Source organism: Bos taurus, chromosome 3 (assembly GCF_002263795.3).
Source record: "Bos taurus isolate L1 Dominette 01449 registration number 42190680 breed Hereford chromosome 3, ARS-UCD2.0, whole genome shotgun sequence".
Lineage (NCBI taxonomy): Eukaryota > Metazoa > Chordata > Mammalia > Artiodactyla > Bovidae > Bos > Bos taurus.
This window is the reverse complement of record NC_037330.1, coordinates 97458491-97477748: the sequence shown is the minus strand read 5'-3', so window position 1 is coordinate 97477748 and position 19258 is coordinate 97458491. Positions and strand designations below refer to the sequence as shown.

The window sequence follows — 19258 nt, the reverse complement described above, 5'->3', positions numbered from 1 at the left end:
CTGGCTTTGCATTCCAGGAAACCACGGAAGAAATTAGCAATGGACTTGAAGGGATGAAGAAAACTCTCTATAGTCAACCCACCTTTGCAACTACTTCAAACTTAAGACCCAAGAGTCAGTTTTAGTGTAAACAGAAATATACACGTAGCCTCTGAAGAGACAATCTTATTTGACTCTGACTTCCTGATTGTTTCGTTTCCAGGGCAAGAAAACCACCAAGGATTTGGGCATCAACTATCTCATCCTCCTTTCCAGCTTCTGTGATGTTAGCTAACCACATTCATCTATTCAACAAATATTGAGTAAGCATCTACTATACACCAGGCCCCATGCCAAATTCTTTACTAACATCAATATATTTAATCCCCATGATGATTCTTTTAAAGCAGAAACTGAGGCTCAAAGTGAGGCAGTTTGCCTAAGACATAAACTACTAAATATCAGAGCTAGAATTTCCAGTCACGTCTGCATGACACTTGGGCCATTTCTATTACCTAATTATCCTATAGGAACAGGAGAAAAGTTACCAAGTTGTAATTTTCTCAACTGAACTAAAAGGCACATATAAAATGACAAGTTTATCAATATAATCTCCCAAGTGCCAGCCTTTTTCCTAAGCCCATGCCTACATCCAGGAAAATGCTGTGATAAATTCCCAAACTCAACTTAGTACAAGTGTGACTCAATACCAACCTCCTGAACTCCAAGCTTATCAAGACCACCAAGCCCTAAATGATCCTCCAAAAGAGCCCCTATTCAAAGCCACAAAATGTGGTAGAAGCTGCTTTTCAAAAATACAGAGAACTTGGTGTCTGTCATTCATCTAAGAGGGAGAAACATCCCATTAAACTTACACTATTGAAAAAAAATGGAGGCATGGTAATAAGCAGATAGTGTTTTAGAGAACAGGCTGGTAGACAGGAAATCCCATGCAAGTCTGTCTTCAAAAGGGAAGAGACCCCTGGAGAATTAGAAGTACAATTACAATGGGAAAGGCACTGTCTTGATTTCCATTTTACATAAAACCATGCTGGATAATTAAAAGAATCAAACGTCAGAGTTTAATATGGTGTGGGCTTGTTGGTTATGATGAAATTCTGAAAGGCTAAACAGAAACCATTTCACATAGGCTTTGTTTTGTTTCAAAAAATATCTATATGCCAGTTTAAAGTTCTTCAAATGTATAAAAACCCTGCAAAGTCTATATTTGCTTTATAAACAGACATGCCACAGAAAAAGCATGTATATCTCTCATTCTCTGGCCTCTGTTTCTATATCATCTGAGGCAGACAAAATTACCAAGTTTTTAGGACTGTATCTAATCAAGACAAGAAGAAGATGAGTACCCTGCTGTGGTAAAGCAGAAAGAAATCAAGAGACAAGGGTTTGAGGTATGGCTTTGTAACTCACTCTCCGGGTGACCGGTCACTTCCTTTCAACTCTCTCTTCTGTAAAACAATAGGGATTGGACTAGAAAACCTCAAGATTTCCTTCCAGCTGTGTGATCACCGGACAGCCACAGGGAATTCCACTTCTCTTTCTCTTCTGTGCAGTGTTGGATAAGAGCAGATGATCCCATCCCTCCAGGTGGGCTTGTCTGAAGAAGTGTCCTGATGAGTCGATCCAAAAAGGGAGAGAGGAACTGACCACCAGGTTTTTGGTAGGTCTCCAGGCTCTCACTATCACAGCCTCCCAGGCCTGGGTACAGGGTTAGGGCACCGACAAAACTAGGAACCTTCAACCTGCTGACTCATTTGTCTAGCTACCCTCATGTGCTTTACCAGGCTGTGCCAGGGTAATAAGTGGCCCCACCATAGGGTCACAGGCAGGAAAATCATGGGGTGAGATGGGAAGCCTTTCATGCTAAAGTCAAGCCCTAGGAGGATTTACAACACACACAAGTTAAATTTTAACCCTGTCTGCTCCTTGGTCCTCTAAATCGTTTCTTTCTACCATAAATGGTGGTACCCACACTAAGCAAGCCGTTCTCTCCACAGTGCTTAGCCATCACAGTCCTTATCAATTACCTACATTTAATGAGTACCTAGTATGTGCCAGATAACTCCCATGTTACCTTGCTAATAACACAATAATATAGTGGGTAAGTAGCTCATGACTATCTCTGTGTTTGGGCACCTGAAACTCAGAGAAGTGAAGTAATCTCCCTAAGGTCACACAGCTTGGAAGCAGAGTCACAATTGGAACCCAGACTGCCTGATTTCAAAGCCTCTCTTCTTTCAGCTCTCTAATACTTCCTACTTGATACTTAAGGAAGTGACCTGGGAGAGGAGCTCATCTAACCAATTCTCCTATCATAGGGCAGGAGTTCATTCTGGAATGTCCACCTCCCTCGACAGGGAGCTCATTACATGTTGGAAGCAGTGTTTATCTGCTCTTATCATAAGTCTTCCCACCAACTCCAATAAATTCCAGTCTCTGGACCTAGGTTTGCTTCTGGGACTCCAAAGAACAGATATGATCCTTCCTCTACTGGGGCAAAACTCAGACATCCAAAACTACCAAAATATCACCCCAAGCGGATTCTGTCTTCTCCTGCTTATATATTATTTAGCTGTCCTATCCTACGTCTCACCAGTGAGCTCAGAGGAAAAAGTGGTTGCTATGTAGTTATAAGAAACAAAAATAGACTTAGATCTAGGATACAAAGACTTCACTCCTCATCTGATTTCTAGAACATCCATCTCTCCTGTTTATCTTTTGATTTTTAGTCCATCTCTGGCTGCTTCTTCCCAGTCATCTTTTGGGGTTCTTCTTCTTTAGCTGTGCCCCCTAAATGCTGGCATTCTAAAGAGTTCTGCACCATTTGCTTCCTCTGACCCCTCTCTCCCTCTGTGACCCCACCATGCCCATGACTAATGATTTCTACATTGGGATCTTCAGCCCCACTTCAGAGCACTCTCCTAAACCTTGGACCACATGCCTAATCCCTCTCCTAGATTATCTGCCCAGATGTCCCACAGGCCTCAAGATTCACCTTGTTTCAAACTAGACTCATCATCTCCTCTTCTAACCAACTACTCTTCTAGTGGGATCAGAGCCCAGATCACCACATCATCAGCACACACGTCACCACAACCAGGCAGTTCCCAGATCCCATGGCGTCTCCTTCCTTAGTCCATCTCAGATCCATCACAACCACTGCCACCTCAGTATGGGTATCATACTCTCTGACTGCCCTGATCACAGTTCTCCATAAGCTTCATGTATATGGGAAGACCTTAGCGCACTGCCTGGCACCTACAGCAGCCACTAAATGTTTGAGTAGCTTTCTTCTCCTGGGGTAAAACAAGAAGCCCTGTCTCACAAGGATATAGACAAGAGTATGTATATGGTAATTCCCAGCACTGAACCTGGAGTCTGGTGAGTACTAAATAAATACTTAGTGAATTGGTCTTTGAAGGCAAGAAACAAAGTCTGTTCCTCCTCCTGTGTTTCCCTCCAGTGTAAGACTGACCACCTAGTGTAACTCAAGAGCTGGGGAGCTAACACGAACCAGAGAAAAGTTCTTCAGGGCATGGATGCTTTTCTGGTAAGCATTTTAAAATGAAGAGAACACACATCTTCTCTCTCAAGGGAGCTTATAAGACAAAGCAGGTAGGCACAGTGGAAAGAGAATAAATCTTGGGAGCCAAAGATCTAAATTTGAACTCTACTTTTCTGGTGTGTTTTTAAAAATAAAAACCAGTGTGCTCTTGAATAACAAAAACAACCAAAAAGAAACACTCAAAAGAGCAAGACCTCAGCTTGCATGGGGCAATTTTTTCCTTTCATCCAGTGAACCAGAATTCTGAAGTACTCTGTAGCACTTACTATTTAGTTGCAACAAATATGTGGTTCTTAAACAAATCACATCAGAAGGAACTTTCAATGGTTAACATTTGAGTAGAATCAGCAACAGATGACAATAGGCAAGTTCCAATCTTTGCTCCAATGTACATCAGCAGAACACGTCAAAACTTAAAAGTTTTCACTTGCTTTAAAAAAAAAAAAAAATCCTGTTGTTGGCAGTCTCCCACTGATGACATGCAACAATCTTTGCATATGAAATCGCCCAGTCCCCTGCTTCACTGCTAACTTTGTAGAAGTTCCAAAGCATTTCTGGAGCAAGAGATCTATTTGGACCGACAATGCCAAGCTGGGACCTGAGCCCTGAATGAGCTAAAATTACCAAAGCAAGAAGAACGTGGCTTTGGAAGCTACTTCCCCCAAGTGTGAGGTTTCTTATAGTCAAGGGAGAGATACAGAATGCTGACTTTTTCCAGATGAACAAAGTTGAATGAAACCTCCAGAACTCACTGCAGGTTTCTATGCTATGCTATGCTATGCTAAGTCACTTCAGTCGTGTCCGACTCTGTGCGACCCCATAGACGGCAGCCCACCAGGCTCCCCCGTCCCTGGGATTCTCCAGGCAAGAACACGGGAGTGGGTTGCCATTTCCTTCTCCAATGCATGAAAAGTGAAAAGTGAAAGTGAAGTCGCTCAGTCGTGTCCGACTCTTAGCGACCCCATGGATTGCAGTCTAACAGGCTCCTCTGTCCATGGGATTTTCCAGGCAAGAGTACTGGAGTGGGGTGCCATTGCCTTCTCCCTGCAGGTTTCTGCTCTGAAACAAATTGCTGCTACAGAGTCCTTGTTCTCCCTGCTTCTTCTCCCCAAGCATAGCATATGCCCCTGACTTCCCAAAGTTGGTGAGTTCAACTTGTGCTGATTGGAGTGGACTCTGTGCCGGGCACTGCAGGTGCAGAGAAAAGGAAGGCAGGTCCCTGTCCTGGAGGAGTTCACCGTTTGGTAAGAAGACAGACACAATCATGACTAACCAAAACAGGACACAGAATGCTCAGATAAGCGAGGAACAGCCAAGTCAACAGAGAGCTCCAAGGAAGGAGGGTCTCCCATGGGGACAGAGAGTGGAACAGGGTGCTGCCAACGCATTTATCCATTCCTCCATGACAGCCCTCAGCTCACAGGACTGCAAGCACCCATGTGTCTGCCCTTCCCACTGAAAGTGAGTTCCATGGGCAGAGGCCCATCTGACACAATAATTAACCCATCCTGGATGGCTTGAGGACTGCCTGAGGGTGTGTTCTCAAGATGGTATGAAATACCATCTGCAGCCTAGGGGAAGCTGCAGAAATGAGGTGGCACTGGGGCCTCTATGAATGCCCAGGCTGAGAAGCTGAAGTTCATTCAGTAGGCAACGGGGAGCTACAGAAAGTTCTACAGAGTAGCGACTTGACTATGACTGTGTCTTAGAAAATTATTCTGGCAGCAATTTGGAAAACAGATTGAGGCAGGGTGATCAATTAGAAGACAGCTATGCTGGTTTAGATGTAAAAGCTGGTGCAGGCCTGGATGTGGGCAGTGGGGGTAAAGTTAGAAAGCTGTACAAGAGAAACCGCAAAGCCCCTCTAGAATAGGCCCTTTCTCTGACCAGCAGTGCCTGGCTTCTCTCTATTTAGGCCAAACATCAGGCCCCAAGACCACCCTGAGGATGGTGCCCATTTTTTCTTTGTCACTCCAACAGACAGAAGCCCTAAATGGCAGGGCCTGAAAAGTTACCTTTTGGTCTCACCTGGGTTGTGCTGCCATTTCAATCCCAGGACCTCAGACCTGTGGCTGCCCTGGAGCATTTGTTCATTATAGCACGGGGCCTGGGGTATAGGAAGTAGGAAGGGGACACATGACAAGAAAAGGAATTTAGCACACCCGAATAACAATAGTGCAGCAAAGTGCCGGGAGAGAATGGCATAGTATTTTAAGACTCAGAGCTTAGAAAAAACCAGTTTTGGCCCTGTTAAAAAAAACAAAAGCAAAACATAAATTCAATATCATGAGCCCCAGGAGGAGACTGGATTGCAGTTGGATAATGGTTAAGTTCTCCAAATGGGTTGCTCTCATTTTCACAAGCTGTTTGGCAAGTAAATGAGAGTGACGAATGAGACCACGTCCAAAGGTGAGCCAAGTCTTGAGTTCTGTGAACCAGGAGGATGGGCGCTCTTCTGAGATTTCCTGAGGAAGATGTAACTTAGCAGGAAGGAAGGTATGTGTGCTCTGAAGGAGGGAGGCTGGTAAGAGAAGAAGAGCAGAGCAGAAGGGGCTTGAAAATTCAGCGCTAAAAACTGCTCTTGAGCTCAAAAACTTGCTTTGAACTGTAAGCTTCACAGACAGTTCTTTTCTCTTCTTTTACTCCTTCCAAGCTTGCTGTGTGGCTGATGGAAGCATCAGCTACTTTACCAAGGAGACTTCCCAGTGGGTACCTGGCACTGAGTCTGGCTTTGTCATTTGCAGCTATGCAGCCACACAGGAGTCTCTAAGGCTCAGTGTCCTCATCTATACAATGGGAATGGTAACAACAGCAATCTCCACCAACAGGTTTCTGTGGAGGACTAACAGAGACAAGGCACAGGCATAGAGCAAGACTGTCAATAAAGACTGTGTTTGTTTTTTTCGCTTGAACTGAAATCAAGGCTATATATGAAGTCTGACACACATGGAAACCATGGTGTAGACCAGCACATGCTAGAAAATGCCAAGTCCCAACGCAGTTGGCTTTGACATTTCCTGGATACAAGAAGAGGTACACTTGAAGACAGCTCTGGGTTGGCCTGGGCAAACAGTAATGAAACAGACTTCTCACCAAAAGCCATAAAGTAGCCCCAAACTGCCCCCCTGAAACCCCACGTTTGATGTCAGGGAGGGATTAATTACTCCTGGCTAATTCACAAAAACATAGCCCTCTCTGCCTCCCGCTTGAGGACTCACCTAAGCACATCAGGTCCCACAGCACAGCTGTATTTACAACTAGGACATGCCAGAAGAAGAGCTCTTTAAGAAGAAGTCACTCTAAGCAATTCCCAGAGCTTCGGCATTTAAGATGGGGTTTCAAGACACACAGGAGAGTTCTTCCAGGATAAACGAATTCCCAAACCCACCCTGGCCCTTCCAATCAGGTCTACAGCCAGAAGAACAGCCCCAGTTTAAAAATTAACCAGCTGACTGGAATTCTAAATGTGGTCTAGCCAACCTCAAGACCTCAAGTTCTTTCTCTTCTCCCCACAACCCCCCGCCCCTTTTCTCTTCTCAAGGGGAAAAAAAAAAAAAAAACTGAAGAGAGGTGGGGGGAAGTGCTTTTCAATTCACGTTGCTCAAGCTGGCACCACGCTTCTTCTCTGGATCTACTCTGCCAATTTCCAGATGTTACCTAGTTTTGTGGGGTTTTTTTTTTTTAATTGTTTTTAATAATCCCAAAGAGTTATTTCCAACTTGGAAGGATGAACAGTCTATACATTCAAGATTCATGGTCCTCAGACCGAAGATTACATTGTCTTACTTAAAAAGACTTTTGTCAATTTTCAAAAATTAGAGTCTGTGGGGGCTGCTGTCTCCCCCAGCAGCCTCTCTACAGTGCTTGAAGAGCCAAGCACAGTGTTAATATTTACTGAATGAATAAATGGATGAATGAACAATCTCTAAAAGAGGAAAACAGCCATCCCACACTAAAACATGTACATACCACTGACTCCTTCTGACATACACCATTTCTCTCCTAGGGCCCTTCCAGATCTAAGAGTATAACAGACTCGTCAAGAGCATGCTTTCTTTTCTTAAAGTCAAGGGGAAGCAATGGTTACAACCTAGTTATAACTTCCTCAGGGCAATTCTGTACTCCTGGGGGAAAAAAATCTCCAAATCCCTTCCCTCAGGTAATTAAAACCAAGCAAACAAAACAAAACCTCATCAACTACAAAGGTTTCCCTTTTTTCTGCATACTTTCCTTCATTCTGTTTTTCTGGTCCCAGGCATGCCCCGGTATTATGGGTGGGTTTATACCACTGCGTCCCAGGGCTTGTCAGAGAGGTGGTAAGGGCACAGTCCTGCCAAAAGGGCCCCAGGTGCTCATCTGTTTCCAGCTTTTCTTCCACTCCTCAACTCTGGCAAACCTACTTTCCAGAGGCAACAGGGGGTGATGGAAAGGAACATGAACTAGAGCTCTAATGTACGGCTAATTTGCCAGGAGACCCTTGGAAAGTCACTTCTCTGTTTCAAGCCACAGTTTCCTTACTTGCCAAATTTAAATATGATAAATGCTGAATTAATCTTTTAAGCTAAATGAAGAAAGCTAAGGAAGTTGGAAAAGATAGGAAAGGTCTCAAACTACAAAATACCAGCAATATCAACTCATCCCTGGTCTTCTCTTTGCACTGGAGGGCAGGAGGGCTTACTGTCTGCTCAGTCTGAGGTACACCCTCCTTACTTACCAGGAATAGCTAGAAGGCTGCTCCCCAAAACAGAAGGGACACTTCCCTCTTCTACTCCTGTCTGTACCCAAGCCTCCTAGAACTGGCTGCGAAAGAGGATCTGCTGACTTTACAAAGGAAAAGGTGCTTCAGTATGGCAGAAGGAACTTGGTGAAGGAGACTAGGGGGCTGGTTTCTTGTCCAACTCTAACTGAACCTCAGCATTCTCACCTGTCAAATGGGGATGCGCCACCTGCCTTACCTATTTCTCAGGGCCCTGGGAAAGCAGGAATGGAAAGTCTAGTCTTATCCTGGCCCTCAGTTCTTACTCGAGGAGCCTTCTGGGAGATTCAAAAGAGGTGTGGAGGCTGAGGGATGCTAAGTGCCACTAACTCTTTACCTCTGCACCTATTCAGGGAGGGGCAGGAGAGAGGCACCCAGTACCCAGTAATCAAGGCCTCTTCATCCCATCCAGGGACCGCCCAGATGGGACAAGGATGTCATAGCTCTCCTCTGTGAAGAGGGACTCCCACCTGGAAGAGTCTGACAATATCAAGCCTTGCCTCCTCAGGCAGTACTGCGGGCCTTAAAGGGAGAGACAGCCGGCTAGAGAAACTTAAGGAGACTGAAACAGCAGAGAGGCAAGGAAGTGAGAGAGGAAAAGAGAAGGTGGGAGAGAAATGAAGGTGCAAACAGGCAGAGAGAGAAAGGGAAAGTGAAGTAGCCAGAGAACAGAAACAGAAAGAGTAGGACAGACACGGAGACACGGAGACAGACTGACAGCGCGCGAGTTGTCCGGGAGGCGGGGAAGACAAAGGGGACCATCCCGTATTTTTAACTGGTCTGGCCTTCTAGACACCCCGTTCCCCACAAAGAAAAGCCTATGGGACGGGAGGAGGGGGCCGGAGCGAGCAGCGGCTCCCCCCGGCCCCTTCCCCGGCTCCCGGCCCCCGCCCGGCCCCCGGGTCCCTCCCGGCCCCCTCGCTCACCTGCCAGCGCCAGGATCTGGGCCTTGTGGAGCAGCAGCGCGCCCCAGTCGCGGGGGGCGCGCGGGGGGCTCTCGGGCCCAGCGCCCAGCTCCTCCGGGCCCCGGTACACGGCGTACACCTTCTGGTTGTCAAAATCCAGCCGCGAGCGGGGGCTGAAGTCGCGCACGCACGACACGGGCAGCGCGTAGCAGACGTTGTCCTCCAGGAACCGCACAAAGGCGTACATGGTGGGCGCGGGGGGCGGGCCCCGCTCGGCCGGTGAGCCCTCGGGGCGGGCGCGGAGGTGGGGACCCGGCGCGGGGCGCGAGCCGCGCGGCCTGGCCGGGGGCGGGGGCGGCTCCCCAGGGCCCGGGCTCCCCCCGCTGTTATTGTTCCTGAAAGCCCCGCTCTGCCAATCGGCTGCTCTCGCCTGGGCGCGGAACCGGGAGGGAGGGGGACGGGGGGCGGGGGGCGGAGGAGGGGGTTTGGAAGCGCACCGCCACTCGCGAAGTCAGACCCGAGCAATCACAGCCGGAGTGCGATTCGCCGAGGGAAGGGGAAAGGGCCGAGAGACTGCATTGCAATAATGATAATAACAATAGCCTTGCGGGAGGGGAAAAAAAAAATGCATTGACTAATCATCAGAGTCGCGCTGCATGCTGGATTCGCCGCTTCAACAATCGCGCTACAAACCAAATTGCATGGCAGCAAAACTGCACTGCAAAGGAGAGGAGAGTGTGAGGGAAGAAATGTAGGGCGAGGGGCAAGCTTGTTTGCATTCCGAAGTGTAAACTCGCACTTGCAAGCAAGCAGAATTTTGGAGTATTTCAAATAATTCTAAGCACTCCCCTCAACTCCTTTAGTTCACTTTCTTTTTCTTTTTGGCAGAAACGGCCAGCTCCCCTGTGGGGAGGGTCAGTCATTCCCCCTGTGCTACCAAACTAGTTCTGACCAGAAACTGGGGTTATCTGGGATTTCCAGTTGGACTAGCTGGCTGGGATGGTGGAGAGTTTATCTAGGGCCCCTCTCAGCTGGAAGGAGCAGGGTAGCCTCTCTCCCCTGTAGTCTTCCAGCAGTGAGGTCCCCTCCACAGCATGCGGGTCTCTAAACTGGAACCTGCTGGAATGAGCAGGGAGGGGAGGGTTGTTCTGGGGAAGGCAAACCCAGGGCTAGCTGAGCATTTCTGGGGCACCTCAAGGAGTTCAGGAACGGGACTCTGTGGAACAGCAGTCTTTGCTCTGTCCCCAGTGTCACAGGCAGAAGGGAGCCTGGAGGGGCTTGTGTCCCCCGGAAAAGTATGAACACCATCAGCCTCAAGACGGCTGACTGGGGCTGTTCCTCATAGGAACCTCATCCCATGTTAGAGGGGGACAGCATCCTCACATTGAGGCCTCTGAGGGGGTGGACTTGGTATCCAGTGTGGCTACTTATATTCCCATTGCTTAGCACAAACTTGGCACTTGGTAGGGGCTCAGTGAATTTTGGGTGGCAAATAATAATAATTAAAAATCCACATTCACCCAACCATCCACTCACACCCATTTATTCAAGCAACCAGTATTCATTGGGTATGCACCACATGCCAGATTCTGGGCTAAGAGCTGGTGGTAGAGAGAGGAAAACACACAGGATAAACACCTGGATCTCTTGCAGTGTTAGACAGTGTATCTTGATTTTGGATTTCTGTGCTGAAATCAGGTTACTATGAATAACCCTCCTCTGTCCTGGAAACACAGTCTGGTCGGAAGTATTAAGAAAGTATAAGTAATTATGTTACAGTGAGAAAAGTGTTCTCATAGAGGAATGTTGAATGGAGATGGCAGACTGAATTACATATTATATATTTAAAAAATTCATTTTAATGAACTCAACCTGTAAGAAAAAAGCAAAATAAATGTGCCACAATGTTTCTTAGTAGTCGTGGGTGACTTTGTTTTCCTTTGTGTGTTTATGTTTATATAACTATTTTCCCCAATAAGCAGGTATTACTTTATAATCAGAAAGCATTAAACATTATTTTTTTTAAAAAGCACTATGCTCACATTTCAGATTAGCTACATGAATGATTAAGTAGGTAAGCCAAAAACCCCATCAACACGTTCTCCCCAGATCCAACTGTACAGGTCAGATTGACTTCCCTTAAACGGAGCCTCTGATGTACACACAGATAGGACCACATGTTGTATGGATGCCTCTGTTGCCCCACATACTTGTGGAAAAAAGAGGAGCCACTCTGAATTGTTCCAGCAGGTTTACCTTCATGATTATGATTTGTTTGGACTGATCTTGCATGCGTTTTTATTTTAAGAATACATTCCTATGGTGGTCAAGGGGAAGTAATGCGTAGCAAGATTTCTGATTTAAAAGATGAATCATGCAGAGCTGGCCATATTAAATGAAATACCATGAAACTCCAAATTATGTTTGCAAAATAATGTCAAGTAGCACCCTGGCCAACCTCCTAGCCCATCTAGATGAGAGTGACCTCAAAGTACATTACCAGTCTCATCTCTTATCACCTTTCTGGACATTCCAGTACATTTCAGACACATTAAACTATTTGACATCTTCCAAGAGAGCATGTTTTATCAGGATCTCAAGCCTCTGTGCGTTTTCTGCCTTCATCCTGGGGAGTTCTTCCTCCCCGGAGTACATAGTGACCTTACTCTCCCCTGAAGGCCAGTGCACAAGTCTCCTCCTCTGTGAAGCTTCCCCAACCATTCTCTCTCCTCAAGCATAGGCAGTTTCTACTATTTTGTCCATCACATTTTATCTTCCCTCATTAGAATGAGCTCTCTGGAGGTGCGGGGGTGACAAAAAGGCTGGGTAACCTCAGCATCCTAGCGCAGAACTGGGGAGAAACAAAGGCATTAAAGAAAGACACCGCATGAATAACAAACTTCTTGCATGCTTTTGCTGAACATCTGTCCCATCTTTTCAGAGTTGGAGCTGAATCTCAGCTGTCTTTCCCATTCCCAGTAACCAATGTGCCCATCATGATTGCTCTCTTTGTGAGACAGACACATCCACGAACATATTAAGTACCATTGCACCGTCAGGTTCAAACAAATTCTCCACCTAAATCAGTGTAAATAGTTCTCTTAAGGGGGCAGTTTCATTTTCCAAGAACCCAGAAAGAAGAAAAGAACAAATAATTACATGGAAGCCAACAGAGTAAACCTGGACTCAATACGTTTTCTTGCAGGTGCACAGAATGGATTCTAGAGAAGGAATGGCATGAACAGGATGTTCAAAGAGACAGCGTTCAGCAGCCTAAAGGCAACAGAAAGACAAGCAGAGTTTCTGCTTCCTGTATGTATCACATAGTCTTTTAACACAGCTTCTAGGGAACCTACTAAGTGTGTATCCTTCGTCCTAGTGAAAACTGGAGTCAGAGTACCTCTTTGATCCAGGGACTGTTGCCCCAGGCTTTACACAGACCAGAAACTCAAGATGTTGATGATTCAGTGATTGGCAAACAAAGAGAGTTCAAAAGTACATATTTCAGACTTAAAAGAGGTGGTTAAAAATGTCCTGTTCGACCAAATCATGTTTGAACCTCCTCTTCAGTATCCCTGCTAAACGGTCATCCAAACACTTCTTATATGGTCCTAATGTTAGGAAGTTTACCAGCACCCCTTATCTTTGGGACACTACTGACTGTTAGAAAGGTCTTTCAGACTTACACTGATGCAGAACTTTTCCCCCTGTAGCTGTCATACTAAGTTCACCACCAAGACTCTCATGCCAGCCCATCAGATATGGAAAAACTTGGGATCCTATCTCATTAGGATCTTTGTCTTCTGCCCAGACATCTTCACTTCCTTCACCTGTCTTTCCTCATATGACCCGGTTTCAGTGATGATAATTGTGATATCTACTTTTCTTCCTCCAAAGCTTATGCCAGCCACCAAGTATATATGATTTCAATTAATTTCACACCGAACCTTTGAAGTGGGTATTATGAACCTCATGATAGAGTTAAGAAAACTGGCCGAAGAGTTTGGCTCTGGGGAATCCTGGAAAGCCTGTGGTCATATTTGCATTTTAGACATTTTGGATTAGAAATGGTGTCGCTAAGGATTGGGGGGAAGCAGGACTGGGGAGTGGGAGGCCCACGATGAGGCTGCCTGTCTTCTCCCTGCTCCTCCCCTGACTCCCTCTTCCTACCAGCCAAATGTACTTTGCCTCTCTTCCAAGTTACTTTAATGGAGCAGAAAATGTACACATCTGGGGCAGCTTTGCGACTGTGTCTCCTCGCGCTTTCCTGTCGAGCTTTGCAGAGCCTTGGGTTAATGTCAAGCTCCTTCAGTTTAGCCAGCTGAAGCATGATCAGTGGCAGCAGGGGGACTTATGTTTCATATTACTGCATGGAATTCTCAATGTACTTTGCAAAACTATTTTAAGGAGACCTGGGTTCTGTGAGTTTTTAAAGCAACTGGAGCGTGTCTTTTCAACCTCTCTGCTAATGATTGACCACATTTTTTCATGATTTTGCCTTTTTTCCCCCCTGTGATATTTAATTTGACTTTTTAAGTCTTTGCTTTAAAAAAAAATTTTTTTTTTAAAAATTCTGTCCAGAAAAACAACTTGCTGTGCTATGAGCTCAGGGCCGTTGTCTTTTCAGGCTGATTCAAGGAAGGAATGTTGACACATGGCTGGGAGGATCTGGGACTGTTGGGAGGCCCATGCTGGGCATTACCCTGAACTGCTACTATCACCAAAACGGTGGTATAAACACAGTATATCCATGTGAACTCCTGATGGTGAAGTCTGGCTGAGTCTGACAGTGGGGTTTTAGGCAGGGGAGGAGAGGGACAGGAGACAGGGGGAAGGAAGGAAAGAGAGGACTTGTATGTTGAGAACAACCTCAAAGGCCAGTGAACACTGCCTGGAGTTAGAGGGAATGCCAACTTGTCATGTAGGTGACAACCTGGAGGGCCAAAGGAATGTGGACTTTAGAATCAGACCTTTGCTGTAACTTTGGGCAAGACAGTTTGCCTCCCTCAGTTTCCTTACCCATAAAATGAGGCCAATAATATGTATCTTCTGAATGTATTGTGAGAACTGGGACAGGAGTTTTTACTTTTTTGTGTATCAGAATCACTTGGGGAACATAAAAAATATGCCACTCCCAGGTCCTGTCCCCCAACATCCTATGATACAATTGGTCTGGGGATGGGACCTGGGAAATGTTTTCTTTATTAGTTTCTGGATTATTTTAAAATCAGACCATGTTGAGCATGTCTGAGTTGGAAGATTTTTAGGTAACATGGCAGTCACAAAGAAATTGCTCAGCAAATCCTAGATACTATTTTCAGGGAGAATACACAGGGCTCTGAAATGTTTGTTTGAAAAGTGACACACTCAGATGACCATTATATCTATTACTGTTGGCAAGAATCCCTTAGAAGAAATGGAGTGGCCCTCAGAGTCAACAAAAAGAGTCTGAAATGCAGTACTTGGGTGCAATTTCAAAAATGACAGAATGATCTCAGTTCATTTCCAAAGGCAAACCATTCAATATCACAGTAATCCAAGCCTATGTCCCAACCAGTAATGCTGAAGAAGCTGAAGTTGAATGGTTGTGTGAAGACCCACAAGACCCTCTAGAACTAACAGTCAAAAAAGATGTCCTTTTCATTATAGGACACTGTAATGCATAAGTAGGAAGTCAAGAGATACCCAGAGTAGCAGGCAAATTTGGCCTTGGAGTACAGAATGAAGCAGGACAAAGGTTAACAGAAATTTGCCAAGAGAATGCACTGGTCATAGCAAATACATTCTTCCAACAACACAAGAGAAGACTCTACACATGGACATCACCAGAAGATCAATACAGAAAACAGATTGATTATATTATTTGCAGCCGAAGATGGCTCAGATCATGAACTCCTTATTGCCAAATTCAGACTGAAATTGAATAAAGTAGGGAAAATCACTAGACCATTCAGGTATGACCTAAATAAAATCCCTTACAATTATACAGTGGAAGTGACAAATAGATTCAATGGATTAGATCTGATAGACAGAGTGCCTGAAGAACTATGAACAGAGGTTTGCAACATTGTACAGGAGGAAGTGATCGAGACCATCCCCAAGAAAAAGAAATGCAAAAAGGCAAAATGTTTGTCTAAGGAGGCATTACAAATAGCTGAGAAAAGAAGAGAAGCAAAAGGCAAAGGAGAAAAGGAAAAATATACCCATTTGAAGGCAGAGTTCCAAAGAAGAGCAAGGAGAGGTAAGAAAGTCTTCGCCAGTGATCAATGCAAGAAATTGAGGAAAACAATAGAATGGGAAAGACTAGAGATCTCTTCAAGAAAATTAGAGCTACCAAGGGAACTTTTCATGCAAAGTTGGGCACAATTAAGGACAGAAATTGTATGGACCTAACAGAAGCAGAAGATATTAAGAAGAGGTAGCAAGAATACACAGAAGAACTGTACAAAAAAGATCTTCACCACCCGAATAATTACAATGGTATGGTCACTCGCCTAGAGCCAGACATCCTGGAATGTGAAGTCAAGTGGGCCTTAGGAAGCATCACTGTGAACAAAGCTAGTAGAGGTGATGGAATTCCAACTGAGCTAGTTAAAATCCTAAAAGATGATGCTATGAAAGTGTTGCACTCAATATGTCAGCAAAATTTGGAAAACTCGGCAGTGGCCACAGGACTAAAAAAGGGCAGTGTTCATTCCAGTCCCAAAGAAAGACAATGCTAAAGAATGTTCAAACTACTCATTGCACTCATCTCACACGCCAGCAAAGTAATACTCGAAATTCTCTAAGCCAGGATTCAACAGTACATGAACCGTGAACTTCCAGATGTTCAAGCTGGATTTAGAAAAGGCAGAGGAACCAGAGATCAAATTGCCAACATCCACTGGATCATCAAAAAAGCAAGAGAGTTCCAGAAAAACACTTATTTATGCTTTATTGACTATGCCAAAGCTTTGACTGTGTGGATCATAACAGACTATGGAAAATTTTTCAAGAGATGGGAATAGCAGACCACCTGACCTGCCTCCTGAGAATTCTGTATGCAGTTCAAGAAGCAATAGATAGAACTGGACATGGAACAAAAGACTGGTTCCAAATCAGGAAAGGAGTAAGTCAAGGCTGTATATTGTCACCCTGCTCATTTAAATGTATGCAGAGTACATTGTGCAAAATGTTGGGCTGGATGAAGCACAAGCTGGAATCAAGATTGCCAGGAGAAATATCAATAATCTGAGATATGCAGATGGCACCACCCTTATGGTACAAAGCGGAGGAACTAAAGAGCCTCTTGATTAAAGTGAAAGAGAAGAGTGAAAAAGTTGGCTTAAAGCTCAACTTTCAGCAAACTAAGATCATGGCATCTGGTCCCATCACTTCATGGGAAATAGATGGGGGAAACAATGGAAACTGAGACTTTATTTTTGGGGGCTCCAAAATCACTGCAGATAGTGACTGCAGCCATAAAATTATAAGATGCTTGCTCCTTGGAAGAAAAGCTATGAGTAACCTAAACCCCATATTAAAAAGCAGAGACATTAGTTTGCTAACAAAGGTCCATCTAGCAAAGCTATGGTTTTTCTAGTAGTCACATATGGATGTGAGAGTTGGACTATAAAGAAATCTGAGCTCAGAAGAATTGATGCTTTTGAACTGTGGTGTTGGAGAAGACTCTTGAGAGTCCCTTGGACTGCAAGGAGATCCAACCAGTCAATCCTAAAGGAAATCAGTCCTGAATATTCACTGGAAAGACTGATGCTGAGGCTGAAGCTCCAATACTTTGGCCACTTGATGTGAAGAACTGACTCACTGGAAAAGACCCTGATGCTGGGAAAGATTGAAGGTGAGAGGAGAAGGGGATGACAGAGGATGAGATGGTTGGATGGCATCACCAACTCAATGGACATGAGTTAGAGTAAGCTCCGGGAGTTGGTGATGAACAGGGAAGTTGGCATGCTGCAGTCCATGGGGTCACAAAGAGTCGGACATGACTGAATGACTGAACTGAAGTGAACTGGTGGCTCAGTTGGTAAAGAATCTGCCTGCAATGTGGGAGACCCAGGTGCAATCTCTGGGTGGGGAAGATCACTTGGAGAAGGAAATGTTAACCTAGGCCAGTATTCTTGCCTGGAAGATCCTATGGACAGAGGAGTCTGGCAGGCTACAGTCTATGGGGTTGTAAAGAGTTGGACATGACTGACAGACTTTGCGCACTCACATCCTTACTAAGTGTGTGGTCATGGACAAATATCTTAATCTCTCCAAGCCTCAGTTTCTTCTTGGAAATATTCATAGAGTTTCTGTGAGAATTAAATGAGATAACCCATATAAAATATTTGGCACAGTAGCTGACACATAGTGAGTTCTCAATATATGATAGCTGCTATTATTGTTATTATTATTATTGTCACTATCATTATTGTTACTAGAATGCTTATCCCCATGCTGAAAGTAAGATTGAATGCATGCATGCATGCTAAGTCGCTTCAGTCATGTCCGACTCTGTGCGACCCCATAGACGGCAGCCCACCAGGTTCCTCTGTCCATGGGATTCTCCAGGCAAGAACACTGGAGTGGGTTGCCATTTCCTCCTCCAATGGATGAAAGTGAAAAGTCAAAGTGAAGTCGCTCAGTCGTGTCCGACTCTCAGTGACCCCATGGACTGCAGCCTACCAGGCTCCTCCGTCCATGGGATTTTCCAGGCAAGAGTACTAGAGTGGGGTGCCATTGCCTTCTCCATAAGATTGAATATAATGAGATAAATTATCCTGATAATTATCTAACGAGCACTCCATAATGCTTCGATCCCAGAGCCATTCTCTTTAAACCAGAGCCTATGGGCACAGGGTTGTAGTCACCAAAGGCGGACCCAGATCTCACAAGTTGAAAAGCTATTGAGGCTATGGGCCTTGCCCAGACCTGCTGCAGCAAACACTTCCAGGAGAATGTATTTGGATCCATTGATTCATTCTTTCAAACTTACTTTTTGTGTTTTCTTCAAAGAAATAAAAAACATGTATGCATTATATAAAATCTAAAATGCAGAAGTGTTTACAGCAGTCTGAAGCCAGATGTCTTGGCCTGATCAAGCAGGCAACACATTGGTCGAGTTCAACCAATCAGATCTCAGCTACATTTTGATCTCATGTTGGTCACGCTCAGGAGTTGGCTACATGAATGATCTGAACCCAGGCATTTTAGTCTAGGTGTGTATACTCCGCATTAGCAAAGCAAAGCAAACCAATTCCCAATGGTTGAAGATCAAAAAAAAATTTGTGAATAGAAGAGGGAGAAGAAATGCTGTCACCAAGGAAGAGCATTTGAATTTGTTTTGAAAAAGAAACCAAAAAATTAGCCTACCTGGGAAGAAAGCAACTTGCCTCACCTATGAATTTCAATCAGGGGACTATTAGTTTTAGAAGCTGCCTCTGGTTTCCGTTATTAACTCATTCTGTTACTTTTCAGCTGAAATGTCACTTCCCCAGGAAAGGCTTGCTGGCTTGCTCCTCCCATCCCCCTTCATAGACTAGCTCAGGTCCCTGTTACATATTTCCACTGCCACTTATATTTTTTTTCATGAAGTTTATTATAGTATATATTTATTCTATTATTGTCTGTCTCTGCCACTAGGTCAAAAGCCTCCTGTAGGGAAGAGGTCCTATCTTTCTCTTTCACCAGTGTATCCTAGCACCCAGCCTGGCATAAGGCAGACTCTAAACAAATACTTGTTGAAAGAATGCATATCTGAAACAGACCCTGGAGGAGAGAGAAGCCTGCAAAGATGAGGTGGGAGAGGTGTCCCAAGGGCCTTGTTCTGTCCCTCCGAGTCTTATCTTCCTCTTGAGAGTGTCTGTGTGTTTCTGGGCCCCCACCATGTCTGGCCCCCATAATTTGGCCCCTCAAAACAATAAAAGCCCTCAATTTTCCTTTAGAACCACTGGACAGACTGACATTTTAAAAATGTTTTTCTAAATGTAAAGAAGAAAAAAATGGAAATAATTACAGAAAAATTGTCACACTGACAATCACACATAG

General features: G+C 44.9%; 1 protein-coding gene across 9 annotated transcripts in view; it reads right to left on the bottom strand.

The window, feature by feature from the left end:
- BEND5 (BEN domain containing 5) overlaps window positions 1-19258 on the bottom strand; it is a 1466135-nt gene that overhangs the window by 255641 nt on the left and 1191236 nt on the right. Inside the window, exon 1 of one of the 9 annotated variants that reach the window (NM_001190953.1) lies at window positions 9248-9489. The exons of 6 other annotated variants lie outside the window; for them this stretch is intronic. In NM_001190953.1, the coding sequence (NP_001177882.1) occupies window positions 9248-9473 (226 nt within the window). In that variant the 5' untranslated portion in view covers window positions 9474-9489. Of the gene's footprint in view, window positions 1-1410; window positions 4355-9247; window positions 9490-19258 lie in introns of those variants that run through there. 2 more of the 9 variants (XM_010803672.4, XM_010803670.4) reach the window with 2 other exon arrangements.